The sequence below is a fragment of the Nipponia nippon genome, unplaced genomic scaffold (genome assembly GCF_047370975.1).
Source record: "Nipponia nippon isolate SJK-2023a ecotype South Korea unplaced genomic scaffold, ASM4737097v1 scaffold_3, whole genome shotgun sequence".
Lineage (NCBI taxonomy): Eukaryota > Metazoa > Chordata > Aves > Pelecaniformes > Threskiornithidae > Nipponia > Nipponia nippon.
This window is the reverse complement of record NW_028262347.1, coordinates 109,433,885-109,455,177: the sequence shown is the minus strand read 5'-3', so window position 1 is coordinate 109,455,177 and position 21,293 is coordinate 109,433,885. Positions and strand designations below refer to the sequence as shown.

The following is a 21,293-nucleotide window of genomic DNA, read 5'->3' as shown; positions in this document are numbered from 1 at the left end:
TTTCATGTTTACCCACCTGAACAGCTACAATTCATCTGTGGAGTCAGGGCTATGCATTCAGGTGCATTGGAACCGGCTGCCTAGGGAAGTGGTTGAGTCCCCACCCCAGAGGTATTTAAAAAAACGTGTAGATGTGGTGATTGGGGACATGATTTAGTGGTGAACTTGGCAGTGCTAGGTTAACAATTGGACTTGATGATCTTAAAGGTCTTTTCCAACCTAAACGATTCTATGATTCCTGAATCATCCAAATTAGTAAAGCCCGTGGCAGTGGTTCCCAACCTACGTACCACAAGGCCACAGTATGTGACACACAGTGAACCAAAGACTGCACGAGGCCCCACAAGGCTGAAGCAGTTGCATTTCTCTTCCACGGACTGCCACACAATCCCAATATCTCCTCCTCAGCATGCAATTTGACATACTTAGTCTATTCTTCACACAACAGGCCTTGCTACTACTCAACAGCTCATAAAAACAATAATTTTGGTAGGATTTGCCCCATACTGAACATAATCATGAAAACTTCACATCAGCATGGTCTTTGCCAACCTTTCCGTAGCTTCTTCCATGATGTAAAACTGATATCTTGCACCTTTCTGTAAGTCATTTTCTGGCTATTAGAATAGAAAGGAAACATGGGACAGCTGAACATAGGAATTGCATCTAATGTGTTAAACCACCACATTGTCCCCATAAGGTCTTGTCAAATATCTCTGCTATTGGGTTTTAATAATTATTCTTTCATGGTAAAATATATACAGAACAGGACTCAAGATTAAAACTGATTACTAATTACCAATTTCTCCAGAAATCAAGTTGCCAAAAGTGTCTCTCCCATGAAATCAGGACATTCAAAGCCTCGTCGTACATGTCACTGCCTATTAGTGACTGTTTTCCTGCTCTTCTGAAGAGACTAAAAGATGTCAAATGTAACTACTACTCTTTCACAAACATAACCACTACTCATTTGAAAGAGCAATTTGATACAGGGTATCAGGGCAAAGCCCAGTAAAAGGAAGAATCCATGAATTCATCCATGAATACATAAGCAAATAATAGCTTTGTGCCCCTATTATAGGCAAGATCAAAAAACATTATTTTCAAGCTAACCAAAGAAAACAGAAAATCTTTAAGAAAAAGGAACAACGCTGGCTCACAGAATAAAGTTGTTATAACAAAATACTATCATCAACACATAATTCAAGATGGTTTGGACCTAATTTTCAGGATGTATGGCATTGAGCCAGGGAAAACCTGTCATTTAATGGTTGGCTGCCCACAGCACGCACAAGTGAATTATACCAATGCTTCAGTGCATTTGCTAAGTGCTCACACTGAAAAATCTGTTGGAACACTTTTATTTGAGAATGTGAATTACAGGTTAGTACAAGACCGACAAAACAACAACAAAACTGAAAATCAGGCTTCTATGATATTAGGCAGGCCTCCAGGGAACGGGTCTGCTCTTGCAGTCCATAAACACCCAAGCCTTGAGCTGTCATTGCAAGCTTTGGTTGTGAGGAAGAAGAGCAACAGCCCTAAGGAGTTACATTAGGTATTGGGTCTGGCTGAGATGCAGTTGACTTTCCCCATAGCAGCCCTCACAGTGCTGTGCTTTGTATTGGTAGCTAGAAAGGTGTTGATAAGACACCAGTGTTTTGGCTACTGCTGAGCAGTGCTCACACAGCATCAAGGCTGTCTCTCCAAGATTCCCCCCTCACCAGTAGCTGGGGGTGAGCAAGATCTTGGGAGGGGACATAGCCAGGACAGCTGACCCACACTGACCAGAGGGATATTCCATACCATACGATGTCTGCTCAGCAATAAAAGCTAAGAGAAAGGAGGAAAAGGGGGTACATTTGTCATTACAACGTTTGTCTTCTAGAGCAACTGCTACACATACTGAAGCCCTACTTCCTGGGAAGTGGCTGGACATCACCTGCTAATGGGAAGTAGAGAATAAATCTTTTGTTTTCCTTTGCTTCCACGTGCAGCCTTTGCTTTTGCTTTATTAAAATGCCTTTATCTTGACCCATGAGTCTTTTTTCCGTCTTATTTTCTCCCCTACCTCCCACTGAGGAGGGGAGTGATAGAGCAGCTTGGTCGGCACTTGGCATCCAGCCAATGTCAACCCACCACACGTTACAACTGTCAAGATGCAGATGCTAGACAGATTCGTACGCATTATCAACTTGTCCAGTACCACCTCCAGAAATAAAATACAGCATGAACTCAGAACAGTTACTCTCAAAGTACGAGGATGAAAAACTGCCACCTTTGTCACTACAAAACCTAATTTCTACCCAGACTCAGAAATGTTTGATATATAGGATAACAGAAGGGAGTCTCAGTGCTTCAGTCATCGAACTGCCCTGCTTCTAATGTATTTGATAAATGAATTCAACTGAACAAGTTGTACTCTGACATTAAGACTGCTGCAACGATAAACCTGGAAGTAATTTAGGGACAGCCTCTCTGTGAAACACAGGTATAACAGAAACCACTCAATGAATACGTTGCTGCTATCATAGTTTTCATTTGAACTGAATCTTGAACTAAATTCAGGAATTCAACAGCTATAAGATGAACTATATATTCACTAGAGTTATAGTACTCAGTCTCTGAAAATGGAAAAATACTGTGCAAATTTACAACTAAAAATATTAAATGTTTCAAAAATTAGAAATAATTTTAAAAGGGATCATTAAAAAGGGAGCTACCTTATTCTAGACCTTTTTGTGCTCAAAATGTTAACGATAATTAAAAATAAACAACTTTGTGCCTTCTAGGAGGTAGCCATTCTACTTTGCCATTATCTGTCACAATTAGTTTTAATTTTTTACCTTCAGAATAGCTGACAAAATGTACTACTACAGAAGAGTCAACAAAGAGCCAGACTCCCACCTTTTACTGTTTACAGGAAGTGTAGAACTAAGGCACTTACTTCCTATTTCTCCAAGAAGGCTGGTATTTTACAGAATTTTGGATCATACTATATTTGGTCTGACATCTTCCCCTACAGCAGCATGTATTTGATATTTGTAAACAGTGGAAAAAAAAAGACTGCTTTCAAGAGGTTAAATGGTAACATTCACAGCCTTGTTTTTCTAGCAGGAGGTGGGGCACAGTAGCCATTTCAAAAGAAGCAGTTTTGGGAATGCTGGAATCATTAGGGTTGGAAGGGACCTCAGGAGGTCTCTAGTCCAACCTCAGGCTCAAAACAGGGTTGAAACTCAATTCCCATCAGGTTGCTCAAAAAGGGAAACATTTTTAAATAAGCAAACAGTTTAACCTACTTGAGTACCATAAACACTATTATATAATTGGTATAATTGATGATTATTTCAAAGCATCACTACAAGGCAAAATTCAGGTTGTTTAATTTTTAACTGTGCATTCCCAGATCAAGACATTTCAGAGTTGCTCTTAGGTTTATCTTTAGTTCTGAATGCCCAGAGGTTTTAGTATTTACCTTGTAAATGTTTTTATTCTCAAATTACTGATATGTTGTTATTCTTTTTATATGTATTTTACAAATAATATTTGCTTGAAAGATTTGTGTGTTTTTATAGGCACACACACAAAGTAAAAGCATAGAATTTATAAAGAATAAAATAAATAATAAAACTTTAGGAAGATGAGGAGGTGTTTCATGTTATAATTGAAATGTATGAATGTAACTATGCCAGATTTATTCAGACTATATTACGTTAGAGTCTCTATGTCGAATGTTTCCTACTGAATAGTTGTCACCGAGTATCTAGAGCCAGCCAAGAGGAGCCATTAGGCACAATAACTTAAGAGGAATTTAGACCAGATGACTCAGGCTCTTCATACCCACTGAATTGTGCAATGTTATGATCATTAAACAGCATATGTGACAGTCTCTAAGATTTCTATTTAACTACACAATTTAAGGATTTTTTTCATCATGTTAAAGCAATTACATTGATCACACAATCTGTTTTCATAACTAAATAATTATGAAAATCTGGAGCTTACACCCACACTTTGAAGAACTGAACACCTAGACAAAAGAGAAGGCAGCACAGCAATTGTGAAGTACCTTGGACTGACCTAAACCAAACTTGCGCTTATCATTACTTCCAACTTGTCAAATAAGACTGTGATGAAAGGCTAAAAGACATTTTCAGAATGTTCTATCATTTGTTTTAAAAATTCATGTGTTTACAAGATATTAGTGTATTTAAAGATCCACTGTGTTAAGCTTTCAGCAATACTTAAAGGATGCAATTAAGCTTGCACTCAATTTTCATTTAGGTATGGAAGATTTATAACTTTTTAAAATTGTTACCATTGTGCTGCCTGTTTAACTCATGAATTTGCGGAGGGTGCCATAGAAAATATTGATGCAAGTAATGTATTAATTATGTTACTTATGATCGTTTTTATTTCATGGATAGAATAAGTATTACCGTGAACATCTTATTGTAGTTATTTAAAGTTGTCTTCCTTTGACAGGAATACTGAGATACTTTGCTTGCAATAAATGATGGCACTTCTGATTCAGGTGTATTCAAAGTAGGCGACTGATCTTGTTCCTAACAAGAAAAAAGAAAAGGAGGGGAGAAGGGTTGATGACACACCTGTCAAATATCTTAAAATACTAAAAATACATTTCATGAGCCCAAAGTATGTACCTTTAAAGAGAAGGTAAGAGAATAATAATGCTCCTACCATCTTCCTGGGAAAAACATTTAATTTCACATTGGCTGCACTGACAGTAGCAGTTTATCTGGTGATTACTGGGATTTTTCATTTTCTGCACTAAGTTCTTGCAGGGAATTTTCAATGGCACTGTCATTTAAAAAAAAAAAAAAATCTCTCTCTACATGGCAAGTCTCTCTACTACTACTCATTATTGCAGTAAGATTGAAAAACTACAAGGCTTTAAGAGCAGATAAGCTTGAAAGAACAGAGAGTTTTCTCAGAAAACACTAGATGATTCACTATAAGGTCAGCGATGTTAGACAAAGGAGTAGAGAAAAAAAATTTAAAAAAAAAAAAAAGACGACATGCCCAAATAACTGACTTTTTCAATCTGTAGCTAAATCCAGTGGTGAAGGAAAAATGTTTGTATGACTTTAAAATAAACTTCCTCCATCTTCCAGGTAAAACGAAAGAAAACTTTTTTAGTTTAGATTTAATTCATTAAGCTAAATATTCTATTTTGGGGTCATTATATGCAAAGGAAAAATTTTCAAACAGCCATAGAAGAGTCATCTCCACCCTTTCATCCAACATGGAGTGTTCACCTTATGATGTGGTTTCTCACACAGCCCCCTCCTTACATGCTGATCCAATTCAGACATCATTTGTAGGCATTCACTGGAGCAAGGAAAAAGAGCCAGGTGCCAAATCTTAAATGGGAGTTTCCCAATCACCAGGCTACCTACATGCTCATTCACTTTTCGCCTAATTTTGCTCCATGCAAAATCGACCAAGATCAACCAAAAAAGTCTGTGGGCAACCCACCCCAGTAGGGCGGGAAGGGAATTGTCCTGAAAGGGAGGGTAGAGAGTCACGTCCCCATTGGCAAAAGAGAGTCCTGCGCATGAGCCCTCAACATGCAAGTGTCCTGACCAGTGAGCAACAGGAAAAAGACAACCTAGCAGTAGCTTTTCTGCTGTTTTATATGCCCAGTCCTTTAATTCCTTTGCTTTGATTAAAAGTGCCCAAATCCAAAATACCTTGGAAACACACGAAGTGTCCTCAGCATTTCTGTGTATTTTTTGCTATTTGTCATTTTGTCTGAAAACATTTGGCAGATCTGTCAAAAACGTTGCATTGCACTATACCAAAAGCCACAGGGAAATGGTTCAACAACAACAAAAAAATATCACAAAGATACATGGAGGAAATTTTCACCCCAATAATGGGATGATGAACCCTTCCTCCCCCATATCCAAAGACACGCAGCCATCTGTGCTAGGCAAACCTATAAATACGTTTATGTGCCTTCACACACACACCCCCCACATATAATTTCATGCTAAATTGCCTTTGTATTTGATACAGAGTAGTTAAATAACAGTATTCACACACACAAAAGGCATTTCCTTGCACAGCTGAAGGAGCAGTGAATTATATGGCAGTTTTCATAGTATACACTGGAAGGAAGGAAGCTATTTTATGTGTAAGACCGCTCTTGGGAATAACCAAAATGGGTTTCAGCCAGTATCAACAGCACAACTCATCCACTTTTGCACACATTCATGAATTATACTTTAAAATTGATTTTAAATCATACAAACTATGATTGATTACAGCTAATACACTGCTTGAAATGATAGTGCCAGCTGCAAAGACTGTGAAGAAACAGAACATTACTGAACAGAATATATAATAAACTATTATCTTCATTAGGACATAGACACACAAAGACCAAGACCCCTACATGTAGCATTACCTGGCATTGTGGATAAGAGCAAAATTAACGCAGAAAGTCTATGTGTTTAAGGGGGTGATAGGCTGGCACATAAACATCCTGTTACTGCCTTAGAAAGTTATTTGAGGATTTTTCTTAATCAGAAATAGTTATGCTTTTAATTAACAGGACTGGATTATATATATCAACAGAAGAAACTTTGGCTAGAAATCAACAGCAAAAACATCAGGCAAACAGTAACTACTATAGTCTGATTTGTAGGGAATATTGTGATGTCTGCATGAGAACTACAGAGATGATCTCTTATCATCAGCAGAACATAAGAACAGGATTGATATTGCTTTTTGGTGTGAAGACCAGATGGGATAAAATCATTTGTACAGATTATGGGACAAACCTAAAGTTTCATCCAGTAGCAATTACAGTGTAGAACAAACAATCCTAGAAATTCACGCTAGTTCAAAATAATTTGTAGTACTGGGAAGAAACAACTATGGATATGAGAAAAACGTAAGCATTAAAGTTTCTTTTTTTGCAGATATCTCCGCTACCTTAAAATTAAATTATGGTAAACTACACAGGGGCAACCACCGAAAAATATCCAAATGTGTAGGCTACTTAATTGCTAGAGCTAGCCAGAGTTTGTACCCCACAGCCAGGCTGCAGTAACAGTGAATGTCACTGCCACTCCTTCACAGTGACATTTTTTTGCATGGCATAAGCAGGAAAATCAGTCTGTACCACTAGCATCGGTTTGTACAGCAGAGAGGCTTAGTTGCAGAATTAATCTTGTAGGGGACTACTTTGCTGTTTGTCAAACTACATTTTTTAATACACAAAGAAGTATGATGGCATAGGGAAATAACAAAGAAAGAGAGAAAATGGGGTAGCAGTGAATAAGGTGCACAGATACTAGAGACTGTGTCAGGCCACATTATTCAACAGCCAGCAGCTTTGTAAAGTCCAGACAGCATTGATCAAATAATAAAGTCTGCTGATATCCAGCATTTTATGAAGAGAAGGCAGCCAGTTTATAAGTTTCATTTTATTTTCTGGGAAACTCTGACTGTCAGTATGAAGGATTTCTTCCATTAGTTAGAGCCACTCTCTTTCACAACGCAACAGAGTGAGACACTCTGGAAAACGTTAAATATGAGTTGCCTGTCACATGATATAGCAAGGGATCAAAAGATGTGGTACTTCCTTTTCCTAATGTGCAGGGAAATCCTTTGTTCAAGGAAATAAATCGCTTTTCCTTTCTAAAAAAATAACTAACAACTTTTGGGTTCTGACTGAGAAAAACACAGAAGAGACACAGTCACAGCACAGTTCCTAAGGCTGCTGCGGATGCCAACCCACTTATGGTTTTCTTCCTTTCTTTTTATCCCTCTGAAAGCTTCCCCTCTGCCTCCTTCTTTTCCATTACCCTGGAAACAGCGCTACTTTCTAGCATGTGGGGATGCCCTTGAATACATATTAATGTCCATGTCATGCTATTGTCCAGAATACCCATCTGCCCATGGTAGGAAAGGTGTCTCCGGAAAAAAGGCACTCCTTTGCCAAAGAAATATTTTGATTTCCCTTTAATGCGGATGTTTGGCTACCACACTTCCATAGCCTATTAAATTAAATGATGGCTATTAACTATAAAAGTCAACTGTTACCAAATGAATCAATAAGAATTCAGACCATCTTAGATCTGGTCACCCAACCTTTTATACTCTATAAATCACTAACATCAGAGCATCTCTCAGATCATTCACAACCACAGAAAGATGTACTTTAGTGACAATTGTAATTAATATGTTAGCTAATGGTCTGTAACTCTGACTTTATTCCCCTTGTTTTGCATGGAGAAGGACATTTCTTTTTAGTAATGCATTAAAACAAATTTCCTGCATGAAGAATAACCTTCCAAACAGGCTACTGTAAGATCTGAAAGATTAAATCTTACTGTTATTGATATTAGTGGGAATTTTACCAGTAACCTACATGTAGATGAGATTTCATCCAAAACATTCTCCCACTGCAATCCATTCCTTTTACCTCAAAGCCTTCATGATGTAGCCTGAGTTCAAGGTTTGTTTATTCACTTTCTTTTCATATTTTACAAGACTGACATAATGGACCAAATTTGTCTTCAGTGAAACTCCAATTAAATTACTTATGTACAAGTTCAGTCTAGTACTTAAAAAGAAAGTTAAACTTAACTTCAATCCTTCCTTGTTTCTCAAGGCAGAAAAAAAAAATAATAATGGTGACACTGCAACAATAAAAATATTTTTAAATTTGCTGAGCTTCTAGAATCCTTCCTCTTCCTTCCTTGTTTGCTTTACAAAAATGTTTGTTACTTTAGAGCCAGTACATAATTAAGACTGGTCTTAACTATAAGCTTTAAATTTAACAGTACAACTGTCACTGGCTTGCTTATCGCACTCTACATTTACTGGCATGAAATCTTTATGTTTCAATAAAAACAGCAGCTCTTACTTGCAGAGCCAGTCTCAAAGTATAATAATGATCTCCTGACAGCGCTGCTACCTTTCTCAGAAGTTTCTGCTCTAGCAGAATTCCAAAAGGATTTTTATATATAAAAGAAAACTAAGGCAGTGCAACTTGCAGTAGCCTTCTCATTGATCAAAAAAAAAAAAGAAAAAGTAAGCTTCGGTATCGTTGGAGACGTTTTGGAGAAAGACAAAGGCATTTCTTGCTTTGAAAAGAAAAAAGAACATCAATGAAAATATATTTTCTGAGATATCTGAATCTGTATGTCTTCACCCACTGCTGAAATTAAGAATGCACATGAAGGGTAATTTGGTTTACTTTTAATCCTGATGTGAATCTCTCAGAAAAGTTCACAGGATTTTGCTCACATTTTGAATTTATTTCTTGTTTAGAGAACTTCTTTGCATTCCCAGTACTTATATTTTTATAAGTTTGCCTGTGAAACTACATAATGCAGTAGTTACAAGGTTTTCAAGTTTTTTCTGTTTTGCATTAATTTCTTTGGTCTATTCTCCCTCCAGCAGATTCACTGAAAATATTATAAATATACTGCAAAAAAACTTCATTGGAAGGACTGCAAATATAAACACATATTCTGTCATGGAATTATGCTGAGTCTGAGAGCGACAGCTCCATCTGGTGTATTCAGTCCTCCCCCCCCGAAGCGTTATTAAACAGTAATTCTTATACGTAAAATCCTGGAAAATAGTTTCTGGCAATGAAAGATGACTGAGAAAATTAATCAGGAGCTACAGTTTTTCCTTCATAATCTAAATGTCAGGATGAAGAAGCAGCAAACAGTGCAATAACGCTGTTAAATATTCAGGCATCCTCTGCCTCACAGGAAGGTACACGCTGTGGATCCTGCCGTGGTCCCAGTGTTCACGGGCTTCCCAGTGGGGTCACAGTTCACACAGAGCCTAATCCAGACCCTCAGAAATCAGCAGGAATCCCTCACTTTACTTCAGAGAGCTTTAGATCAGATTTGTAATTCTCTTGACATACGCATTAATTTCTTCCCCAGTGCACATCAAACCCACCACCGTGAGGCTCGAGTGCTTGCAGAACAAGTGAATAGGTTCATCCTGCTGCAGCGCAGGGTCTATTTCATGGCACAGCGGCACGTGCTGTTGTCGCGCTGTACACAGCGCAACCGGGCATCCCTACCGCACCCTCATTATTTACAGCGTGTACTGGGGGTATCGAATATCACAGTTTCGCACTACGCTCCAATTTGAGAAATTAGCACATAATTTTGTCAGATATAGATCAGAGGAAAATATGTCATCATCGGTTGCTTCAAGGTCAAACACCATTCACCAAATAATCAGCCTGCCATTCACGATATCATCTGACTTAGAGCTCTTATTGAGAGATAATACAACATAATAAAAACCTTTTTTCCTTAGCACAGTTTTACTTACTGGTGCCAAGTTTGTAAATGCATGTCCACAGACTGCAGCAGCCTTCATTTCACAGGTCTTTCAAGGGCCCAGCGGTTAGCTGATCACTTCCAAACAGCAAAGGTTTTAATATTTTTGTATTGTTTTGAAGAGGCAAAGTATTCCATCAGAAGGCCATTAAAAAGCACTGCTCTCAGTGGGACCTTTACTATGATGTTGAAGTATTTGTGGAAATACCACAAGTACCACAAGAACAGCAAGTGCTTCATTGATGGATATTTCCCCTTTAATAGCACCCTTTTTTTTTTTTTACAGGAATGATTTATATTACCAATTTGTAACAAGTGACAGCACAGTAACTTAGCATTACCAGACACTGATATAGAAGGTATGGAAGGTCTTTTTATCTATTAAAACTGTGTGAATTACTCATAAAAAACATTAGGGAAAAAAGTTTTTAAATTAAAAAATTATATCACAACACAAGTATATATGGTTTTAGGTTAAAAAAAAAAATCAAAACACAGTCATTCATTTTGAATGTCACTGTATTTGCACTGAAGGATCTGCCTTACCATGAGACGATACTTCATTTCTGAATCAACTGGTCTTCCTGCTTCCATGCAGGCTGTGAACCAAGAGATATCCAGTAGTTCAAACCTGGAGCTGTCCCCCACAGCCTGTCCTCTCAGCCAGTCCACCACCTCCGGGTAAGAGTTGTTCTCAGCCACAATATGAGTAACAGAGTCGCTGTCAAGAGGTACACAAAAAGAAGTTTTCTTTTTTTACTAAGCCCAACTGTACAGAGATACAGAGCTGCTATCTCCACATTTACTTACCATGCACTTCCTGAAAATTGTAGCAGATATTGTACGTTAGGATGTGGAAAGCAGCTGCATTTTCATATCACGATATATCTGTTCCAGTCACTGAACCTGCTTTGAGGAAAGGCTTTAGACTGACGGCTCCTGTAAGTGCAGCATTTTCTTTCTTTCAGCATTATTTGCCTTCCGTAAGACACTATCCTATTACACACTTTTTCGCATCTCTGAAAATATTTGGCTTGCGCAAGCAGTACCATAACGAAAAGGCTGCTTTACGATACCTGGCAGCCCCTTCCCAATATTCCTGATGAATGAATGAAAGCTTTACAATATTAAGAAGTCTGTTAACAACTAGTAATATCTTTTTGTAACTTTAACTTCTCTGTACTTACGTTAAGCTCTTCACATATGGCATTGTCAAATGTTCATGACTTAAATCTTATGAATTATGCTCTCCACCTAAAGACCACTTCCTTGCTACTAAGAGGCCAGTCTCTTACAAAACTGATATCTTAGTTTAGTGAATATAAAATTTACAGATTGAGTTGTTGTTCAATAGATTATATGGTGTATACACTGCTTAAAAATATGGTAGCACAAAGGTTATTACAGTAAATTTGGGTTGATGTACTAGAATAACATTGGAAAGAATCCCATGATAGTTTATGATTAAAAAGACACAGTTCTCCACCTTCCACGGGAAAATAATGGACAGGGACAAAGTTACATTTCCAGAAAAAATTACACACATACTTAGGATGATCTGTAAATTTCTACCTGGCCTGCTGATGTTCCTCAGCAAGTTTAGAAAACTACTAACTTGGTAGGAAATTCTGAGTGATTCCCAGTGTTTCCCCTCCACACATATCCCAGGAGGGTGCTGTCACCCACAAAGACAACAACAGATAAAGGAGGAAACTTCATTTTCATGAAACGTGTAGGACCTCAGTATCTCTGAAAGATATGCCAAAATTAAATTATATCAGTCAACAGATTCCTAAACTTCTTTGGGAAAGGGCACAGACAGTGCCATTATTTGACTTAGAAATAATTATTAATTATTATCATTAATTATCATTATTTGACTTACAGAAATAAGCCTAGAATTGGAACATAAATTGTCCTGATGACAGCCACCTCCATTTGCAAGCCTCTGTAACCTCCTGCAGGCCCATGCTGGTGACAGCCTTGTGCATATACAGTAACTTTCAAATGCACCAGACAGATTGCCTTGCAGTCCTTCTGTAACACCTAGAGAAGTTAAGCCATCAACCTGTCCAAGCAGACAGGGCACCACTGGTAGAAATGGCTATTTAGTATGGACTTTAAAAATGATCTGTGCCAACTGTTAAAGGCGGACTGCACAACCTTTCAAAGCAAACTACTTTCTAGGAGACCAACAAAATCCCTTGGCCTGTCCCTGTGACCCTGATTCATACCAATAATCATCAACTTCATTAAATCACCAAATCACAATGATAAATACTGGAGCCACCCATAGAAAACTGTTAATGCATAACTCTCCAATGCATTAAATGTACTGTATTTTGGAAATAAGAAATGTATTGGATGTACTATACTTCAGAAATATGAAACATGAAAAGACAGTTTCATGTTATACAGTCATGGTATAACACAATTTTTTTCTCCCCATATTGTGCAACTTGTAGAGCAGAGTCCACTGAAAATAAAAAATTCCCAATTTATTTTAATCTAAAAGATTACAAATCTAGGTTAGGTGAACCTCCATGAAATGTTTTTATTATTATTTAACCCTGCTAAGTTCTACTTTAATTAAACTGTCACATCTTTACTTGAGTAAAAAAAAATTCAGTTAGAGCCATAGAACTTCTGCTTCCTGTGGTTTATTTCACTTTATATAAAATATTCATATATAATGTATCTGTACCAAGCTGCAGATCTGGGAACTTTGCCATCACTATGCTCGCAGCAGCAGTTTAGCTGTTGTGCACCAGCTTCCTCTGGTACCTGTACAGCTGTGCTTTTTTCTCAGCACAGAATGTAACAAATTTAGCATTTTTTCTGGCATTTTCAAAAACAAAAATCAACAGTTAAATAGTTCCGTTTTATCTAGTAGCAGCTAAAATGAAATTAAACATAACACCTGCCTTGCATACAACTTACAGAAAGTCTGAAATATTGGCAATAAATACCTGTGTCAAAGCAGCCCAGATAAAGCCTCTACTCAGTCCTCAATGGATCATTAATGTAGGATTCAGAACAGCCCAGTTCATTTTTTTTCCCTGAGAATTCAATTAGTTTTGTATCAGATGCTAATTGCCTCCTTCTGTTCAATACCTGCTTGAATCTTGCTTTACAAATTATTTCATCCTCCCTTCTTCCTCAGGCTTTCAAAGTTGATGGGATTGAAAAATCTGTGGAAATGAGCTTTTATAGGGAGGACCCAGTTGTATACTATCTGCATACAGATACAGAGAAATGATCAATACTTGGTTTTCTTCCAGCTTTTCAGAGAACCTACATAATGATGTAGCTTTCAGAAAACTGCATAATGGTATAACTAGCACTCATGAAAAGTACTATTTGGAGGAAGGCTTCCTTCAAAATGAGTTGGTTTATTGAAACACCACCAGACAAATCTGCAGCTGGAGTATATTTTTACCCTGTAATGCCACATCTGTGGTATTTTATTTCCAGGTTTTTTCTCCAGTGCTCTTCCAGATTGTACCAAAGTGTAAGCCAGTAACTTTGAGACTCACATCAGTATATTACTCATGGGAAGATTAAATGTTAGAATACCAGAAATGTTCTAGAGAAATGCCCCCCTCAACACATCACATTTTCCATTCATGTATATTTAACTTTTTCTCATTTCAGGAATTGGCCATTAAGTTTAGATTAATCTTAGCCCAACTTCAAGGGGAAAATAAACAATAGCTGATTTAGATCAGCTAAAGACATGACTCATTGATTCCAGTGAGACTGTACAAATGCATAGAAACATATGCCATGAAAAACATTTGCAAGTTCACACCCTACTTTTATTTTCCACGTGAGAAGCAGCACACTGAAAAATGCAGACACATTAAAACTGACAGACTTAAGATAAATTAGAATGACAGATTTTTAGAGGTAAGAAATTAGAAATTTTGCTAATGTTTGCGTTCTGCCTGCTCTCTGCCCAGAAGACAATAGCAATGAACCACACTTTAGGAACACCCACTGAAATTCTAAAGCATCTTTATAGCGGGAAGAAGTATATCCACCAAATACATACGCAAAAACTTCACCCACAGTGACTTGTATGACTGCATTTATTAAATTAGAATGCTTCCAGCAGCATTAATACATGTTATTTCTACACATATAAACATTTTCCTACCTTAGCTCACTTTCTACTCTGAAACCTTTTCTTCTTGCCAGCTCCATCAAAAACATCCTTCTTGTCATCCCCATCTTCCTCTGCATAATAAAAATGACAAACTTATTGAACTTTATTTCATAACTACAGGAAAGATTTGGGGAATGCATCCCTTTCTGTCTCTTCCTCTGGGACAATACAGCTGGAGCTCTGATCCTATCCATGATGCAAGGCAGAAGTGTTTTCACTTGGGTATAAGGAAGATAACATGCTTTCTCCCAGGCAGCAGCTGTATTTAATGTCACCGCCCATTGAAGTAATTGTCTTCTGTTTCCCCTCTGAAATGAAAAACAGGTGCTACACAAGCAGAAACATCACTTGCTTTCTACCAGCTGGGACTTCTTGCACAGAACTACTCCAGACAGGTGCAAATATGCTTTCATTCCTTAAAACAGCCATTACCTATAAAGACTTTATCCAAATAATATTGATCATAGCAAAATTATCTCAAAACATCAACCAGGTCTTCAGCTGGTTTAATGGCCCAGTTCCATCAATTTCTGCTTTCAAATCTTTTCCAAATATCACTTTTCCAAGTTTCAGGGCACATTAATTTTCAATTTATTAAAAAAAAAAAATTCTTCCTATTCTTAGCTAGGAGCTATGTCTTAGGATACCACTAAATAACACTATACAAATATGTTGTAGAATAGCCTGTACACTTGCTACTTCTGTGTAGTTAATTTGATTTAAAAGGGATTTTTTTTAAGAGAGCAAACAAAAAATAAGCTTTTGAAATTAAATTTACAATAAAATAAATCCTTTGGTGTTTTGATACTAAGGCAATGAAAGACAAAGAGAAAGCATTAGAAATGTGTTTAAATATACCTTTGACGTGCATCGCCAACGTTGCTTTCTACTATTTGCCCTGGAATGTACTGCTATCTGTGGCATGTACAGCAGGCAAAAGGTAACTACCTTCCTGCTTTTGAGCAGCAGTGACCTCCAAACAACTACAGAGGAGAGTATGGAGGCTATGTACATCCTCTCCTAGAGGATGGGGTATTTGTCATCAGAGAACTATGCTAAAGTTTGTTGCAGACACTGTGTTGGATCCAGTTAGGTATCACCCTGAATTTCCATCAGAGCAAAGTGAGTGCAAACAACCAAGTTTACAGCATGTGCATCTATTTCAGCACAAATCTACTTCAGTGGTAAATATCCCCATTTCCATGTCAAGTTGGATTTTTATTTTTAGTGTAGCAGAGAATTTGGATTTTACCAGTCCTTCAGAATGTGTCAGAAATGTTATATCTTGCAATTCTCATTGCTCATGTTCAGGAGAGGAAGCAAGGTGGAAAAATCCTGCCTAAGTCAGATCCATCAATTTTATTTTCAGTCATTTTATCACGGATGGATATACAACCTGAGTTACGGAAAAATGAGTCAAAACCTGTTTCCTACAATTATGGCCATGAGTTTAAAATTAAATTATAAAAGTATTACTGACATTTTCCCAGCCCTATAGCTCTTGCTGCTTCAACTGTATTATCACAGATATAAAGAAACAGTTTTCATCAGAATAGAGACTAACTATCAAAAATTAATACAGAGCTTCCAGCTCTGGGGTCTTCCTGAGGCCATGAAGAAAATATATACATAGTTCAGTACATAGACTAGACACATAGTTCAGTACATAGACTAGACTCCATTCATTTCTTCCCTTGCCTAAGGATAACCCAGAAGCCAAAATATCTATTCTTCTTTCTGATTCATAACATTAAAATTGTCAAAATAAATAATTTCAAGGTTATTTTGAAATTACATGAGCTATTTTCATAGGAACTGGAAAATGGACAAGCAGACTTTAAGAGGCTTAAGCAAAAGTATAGCAGTAAGGAGGAAAAAAATATTAACAGTGAAGGGTCTGACATTAAGGCTGAGCAATCTGTTTTGGTTGCTCCATGTCTGTTTTCCAGACTACTAATCAACCACCGAACACTGGCCGTCTGCCTGTTTACAGCCTTCCTAGGCTTGGTAAAACACTTTACTTTATCTCAAGCCCTATAAGGAATAATATATTTGAGAACAGATTCTTTACATATGTTAAACAAAGTCTTATTTTATGTTATAATTAATTCAGTGCTCTGAAACATGTAAATATAATTTCCCCCAGTGTAACATCAAGATGCTTAGTGCCAGTAAAATCCTTCTGGCATGAAAAACATAAGTTATTATTCCTTTGTGTTACTGTAATAACTTTTGAGCCAGATTTTCGAGGGTATTTAGGTGCCAAAAAGCTGCAAGCAGAGGCCTAGTGGGATTTTCAAAATATCTAAGCGACCTAGATACCTGGCTCCTTTGGAAGTCAATTTCTGGTTTTGAACCTAATGCAAAGAGATTTTCTCTGTCTAACAAATACAGTATAATACCATGAAAAGGTCTCTGCCAATGATGCAATTTTATTAAACATACCTTCTAAAATTAACAGGATTTCCATATCCCAGGTGAGTGAATAACCTACTCTCCTACAATATTACGTTATAATATTTTTGACAGTAACACAGAAAGTAGACTATGCATTAGGGAGAAAGCAAATACAGTAAAGAAAAAACATGTCTTATTTATGACAAAGGAAAAGTATCTTGTTATTTGAGTCATGACACCACTTATAATACCTTACTCTCCACCACATATGATTAGTGGCCTAAAACCACAGGAACTTGCAGAAATGTTTCCATCTATACAGTCTCCTGGAGTTCAAAGTAGTTCACATCCCTGGAGGGAAATCTAGAACAAATTTCCATGTTCTGATGTTCTTGCTGTGGATCAGTTTTGTGCTCTATCAAAGGCGCAGATTAAGAAAAAGACGTACACAAATGTTGATGGGCATTTAACGACTTTCATCACTTTTGATGTCTGTGCCAACAGCATCCCAAGCAGTATCTACTACAGACCTCAGCCTGCAGCCCAGAGTACTGATCTGGCTTCAAAGGAGGTTTCCTCAGGAGAAAAAGTGCAGGAACACACGATTTCTGGACAGCACAGTTCAGCTCCTCTGAATTTCAGTATTCGCACATGCTTTCACTGCACCTTCTTGATTATCATCAGATAGTCTTTTAGTGCCCTGCTGCATTGTAAATATTTTATAAAATGTTACTTGCCCATTTTATATAGCTTTCCTGTGAAGAGTGGTGAAAGGTGTTTTTAATAGACAGCTGCAGTATGCTAACCTTCAGAGAAAGCATCTCTCAAGCACCATCAATAAAAACAAGAGAAGTGATTGTTTGGATACCTTTTTTTAATTTCACATAGGCTTAACAGCGTTTCATGCAGTATTGTTTCTCAAAGATTAATTTTTCTTAGCTTTTTCATGTTAAAGTCTTTGGTAATTCAGCACTTTCCAATGAACAATTTCATGGAAATTTTAAAATCCTTCTAATATTTGTTTTTGTTCAGATATTGCCATGATTTTGCTATTGTTTAATTTCTGGCCTTCTTGGCTGCTAAGCACTCCCTTTGCTGTTGATATCTGTTCTACCAATCTCTCAGTGCCTGAAAATAATATGGCAAGTGTTTTTTCCTGGTTTTAGTAAAAATTTTGTGGAATCCAATTATATTTTTAAAGAAAATTATTACATAGAACTTTTCTATATTTGTACCACTTACACTTAGCCAATGCACAAACTTGGAGGATATACACATACCAAAATATAAAATACATAAGAACTTTTTTGAAGTTTTATCTTTTAGAAACAAGTACAGGCTTTGTTTTCATGGGATTTTTTATTTGTTTTACTTCAATCTTCTGCTTCACTTGTCACCAGGGAGCTATATGGACTCATGAAGGCCTTGAGTTTCTGTCCTTAATTCCACATTATGGAGGAAGTTTTCATTACTTTTTAGTAGGAAATCAACAAACTTAAGAATATCTTACAATTCCATTGAACAAAAGGGGTCAGCACCTGGAATTCCTAGACACTGCTACCTGCACTAGCAAACCTTGTTTTAACATATGTTGATCTATTTCTTCAGACCCTATTTTTTTCCCATATACTAATATATAAATTCTTACAAAATGAGCATGGTAAACCAATCTGGCTAGCCTACAAAATAAAGAAACAGAACATCATGCTGTTACATTTAGTTCCAGTATTTTGAATAAATTTACTATTATTAAAGATAAGGAAATGTTGAAAAGTATATTCTGGAAATGTTCAGATACATTTAAAAATCAATTCTCCCTCATCCCCTTTGGTGTTTATATTCTTTGAACTACTAGAACATTTTCAGGGGGCAACTTTGAAGTATACGTGCTTGAGTTATTCACATCAAAGATGATAAACTCCATAAAATACCCAGATGACCAAGAATTCTGAAAAACTGATGAAGTGATAGTATGCTTTGAATGTGCTTACTGGGCTGTATTATGGTATTTGGCATGTAAGATAAAGTAGGCTTAGAGAAGACACAAAATCGTGTAGTTGCTGTCATCAAACGTAAAACACTTCTGATGCATGGGGTCAGAATAGCTGCTTATTATCTTTTTCTTCTTTTTTTTCCAAATTGGAGATGAAAACCTGAATAAGAAGAATGTATTTAGCAACATGTCTCTAAAACTGCCCATGTAGAAATTGTATCAAGAGCTGACAGCTTCTTTAATAGATTGTATACGCAGCTATTATAGAAAGGGTTTGTTCTTCTAAGCCCTTTCTGAGGAAACTAGGGAAGAGTGGTATCACCATGCTGAATAATAAAATAGAACAATAGGGTTCCCCCTTACAGCATGGGGAAAAGTAATTGGTGACAAATCCTGGCAGGAGCTACTTCCTACCCACATCGATGTGCCTATATTCCCTGGAAACTATTATTTTCACTCTTCCTTCAGTCTCTCTGTTCAGTAACAAGGCTTACAACTGCTCTGTTTGGTTACTCTGCTAATGATAGCTGCTGCTCTTTGTTGTGATTGTTATTGGACTATTCTTTGATTTTTTTGTGCTGGTGCATCAATGGTTTTCTTTATACTGTAGTCTCATGAGAGCCTCGTGAACCTCTCGGCAGCAAGCAGAGACGTATCTGCATAATCCCATCAATATACATGGTCGGGCAGGTCCTTTGACAGTTATGCATCTCTTCCAAACACAGTTTAGAAAGGTAAAGGTCTCTGGATATTGAGTACCATTTATTTAGGATCTCACACTCATCTCATTGTGAGTATTAAGGACATTTCCGTTAATTAACGAATACCAAACAAACTTTCGGAGATGAGGAGCTACACAAATGCTGTTGCATGGTCTGTATTTAGGCAGATGAAAAGATTATTTCTCTCAGTGATTACCAAATAACGTTTCTGTAGACATTTCAGAAACTTCTTATATAAAAAGATAACAGAAATTAATACATTGCTACATAAAAATTCTTATCTTGCCAGCTTCATTCTCTCATAAAGAATCCTTATTTCTTCCCCGGTCCTCTAGTAGGACACTGCTAATACAACAGCTAAATTGACCATGTATCTTCTTTTAATTAGTTGTTACAATAGTTACTACATGGTAGAATGGATGCACCTTGCAGTAACACTGCAAATGCAGTTCTAGACCTATTTATTTTACAAAATATACGAACAGCAGTATGCGTCAGATTTACACCTTCTACACTTCCAGATAGTAAAGCATCATGCATTTAATAGAGATAGATGTACTTAAGCCAAAATAATGAAAAACAAGAAAAGGTTATTGCCATGTTTCACATAAAGCTTTCAACTATACACTCAATTTTCAGTAGTACAGGAAAGATTCTTTGGCTTGCAGTTCCCACGTCATCAAGCTGAGGAGATAATCAGACCAGGTAATATAAAAGAGAGGAGTAAGTAAAAATAAGTACCATAGATAATGTTGTTGCAGAGGGAAGAAAAATTTATGAATAATATTATGCGGTATGTCCCCTTGTGCTCTCAAAAGTTTATGTGAATCACACCAAGATAAGAAAGTTTATCTCACTTTCTGGCTATTGAGCAAAAGCAACAGGTAATGGCTAACAGTACGGTAAGTCCTGACAGAGCTCTTTCTGCACATTCCAACAAAATAAGCTGTAGAAAAAAAGTCAGAGAAGCTGAAAGAATTGCTGATGAGGATTACACATATCTTTGTGTTATCTCCAGAGAGAAAACAAAACAGATGTTCATCTGAGTGACGTGTTGTGAATTTTGCAGGTGAAGGAAAAATCAATTAGATGCCTCTCTCGTTCTAGAAATCTGAGCTGAAGGAAGCCAGAAAGCAGAGTCAAATGGGGCAGAATTCTCACCTCTTTGATTTATTGAGGTTCTGAGTTTCACTAATGCAGAACTAATTACAGCAGAAGTAACCTAGCCGGGTGATTAATTCTTAGCAGGAAAGAGTTTGCTTTATCCTGCTGAATTTTTTTAATCCAAAGCCACTCTTGACACAAGTTCCACAAAAGTCTTCTTTCTTTTCTTCCTTTTTTTTCTTACTGGCTTCACCTATAATTTGGCAGCTGCCTAAAGTATCACAAAATACTTAAACATTTTTTATTCTTCAGTGTGGATTTGATGGCTCTACCTTTCGCTACAATGAAAGCTAATTTTTTTCAACTGTATAAAAATTTACTTCTCAAAACCACTGGCAATTCCTTTTCCAGGCTATCTCAAAACTTGCTCCCTCATTTCATCTTGCAGAAAATTCAATATTACTAAGTCAATTCAAAGTTGCAATAGCCCCTGCAAGCCCTGTCCCAGTGTAGCATTGCATACTTACTTAGCTGTGAACATATGTTGATTGATCTTTACA

General features: G+C 37.0%; 1 protein-coding gene across 3 annotated transcripts in view; it reads right to left on the bottom strand.

Annotated features, from left to right (window-relative positions):
* Positions 1-14,711, bottom strand: part of DNTT (DNA nucleotidylexotransferase) — a 95,888-nt gene extending 81,177 nt beyond the window's left edge. The window contains exons 1-3 of one of the 3 annotated variants that reach the window (XM_087766061.1): positions 14,509-14,711; positions 10,896-11,070; positions 4,440-4,565 (exon numbers count right to left, since the gene is read on the bottom strand). In XM_087766061.1, the coding sequence (XP_087622187.1) occupies positions 4,440-4,565; positions 10,896-11,070; positions 14,509-14,711 (504 nt within the window). The remainder of the gene's footprint in view (positions 1-4,439; positions 4,566-10,895; positions 11,071-14,508) is intronic. The other 2 variants (XM_087766062.1, XM_087766063.1) reach the window with 2 other exon arrangements.
* Between the last annotated feature and the right edge of the window lie 6,582 nt (positions 14,712-21,293).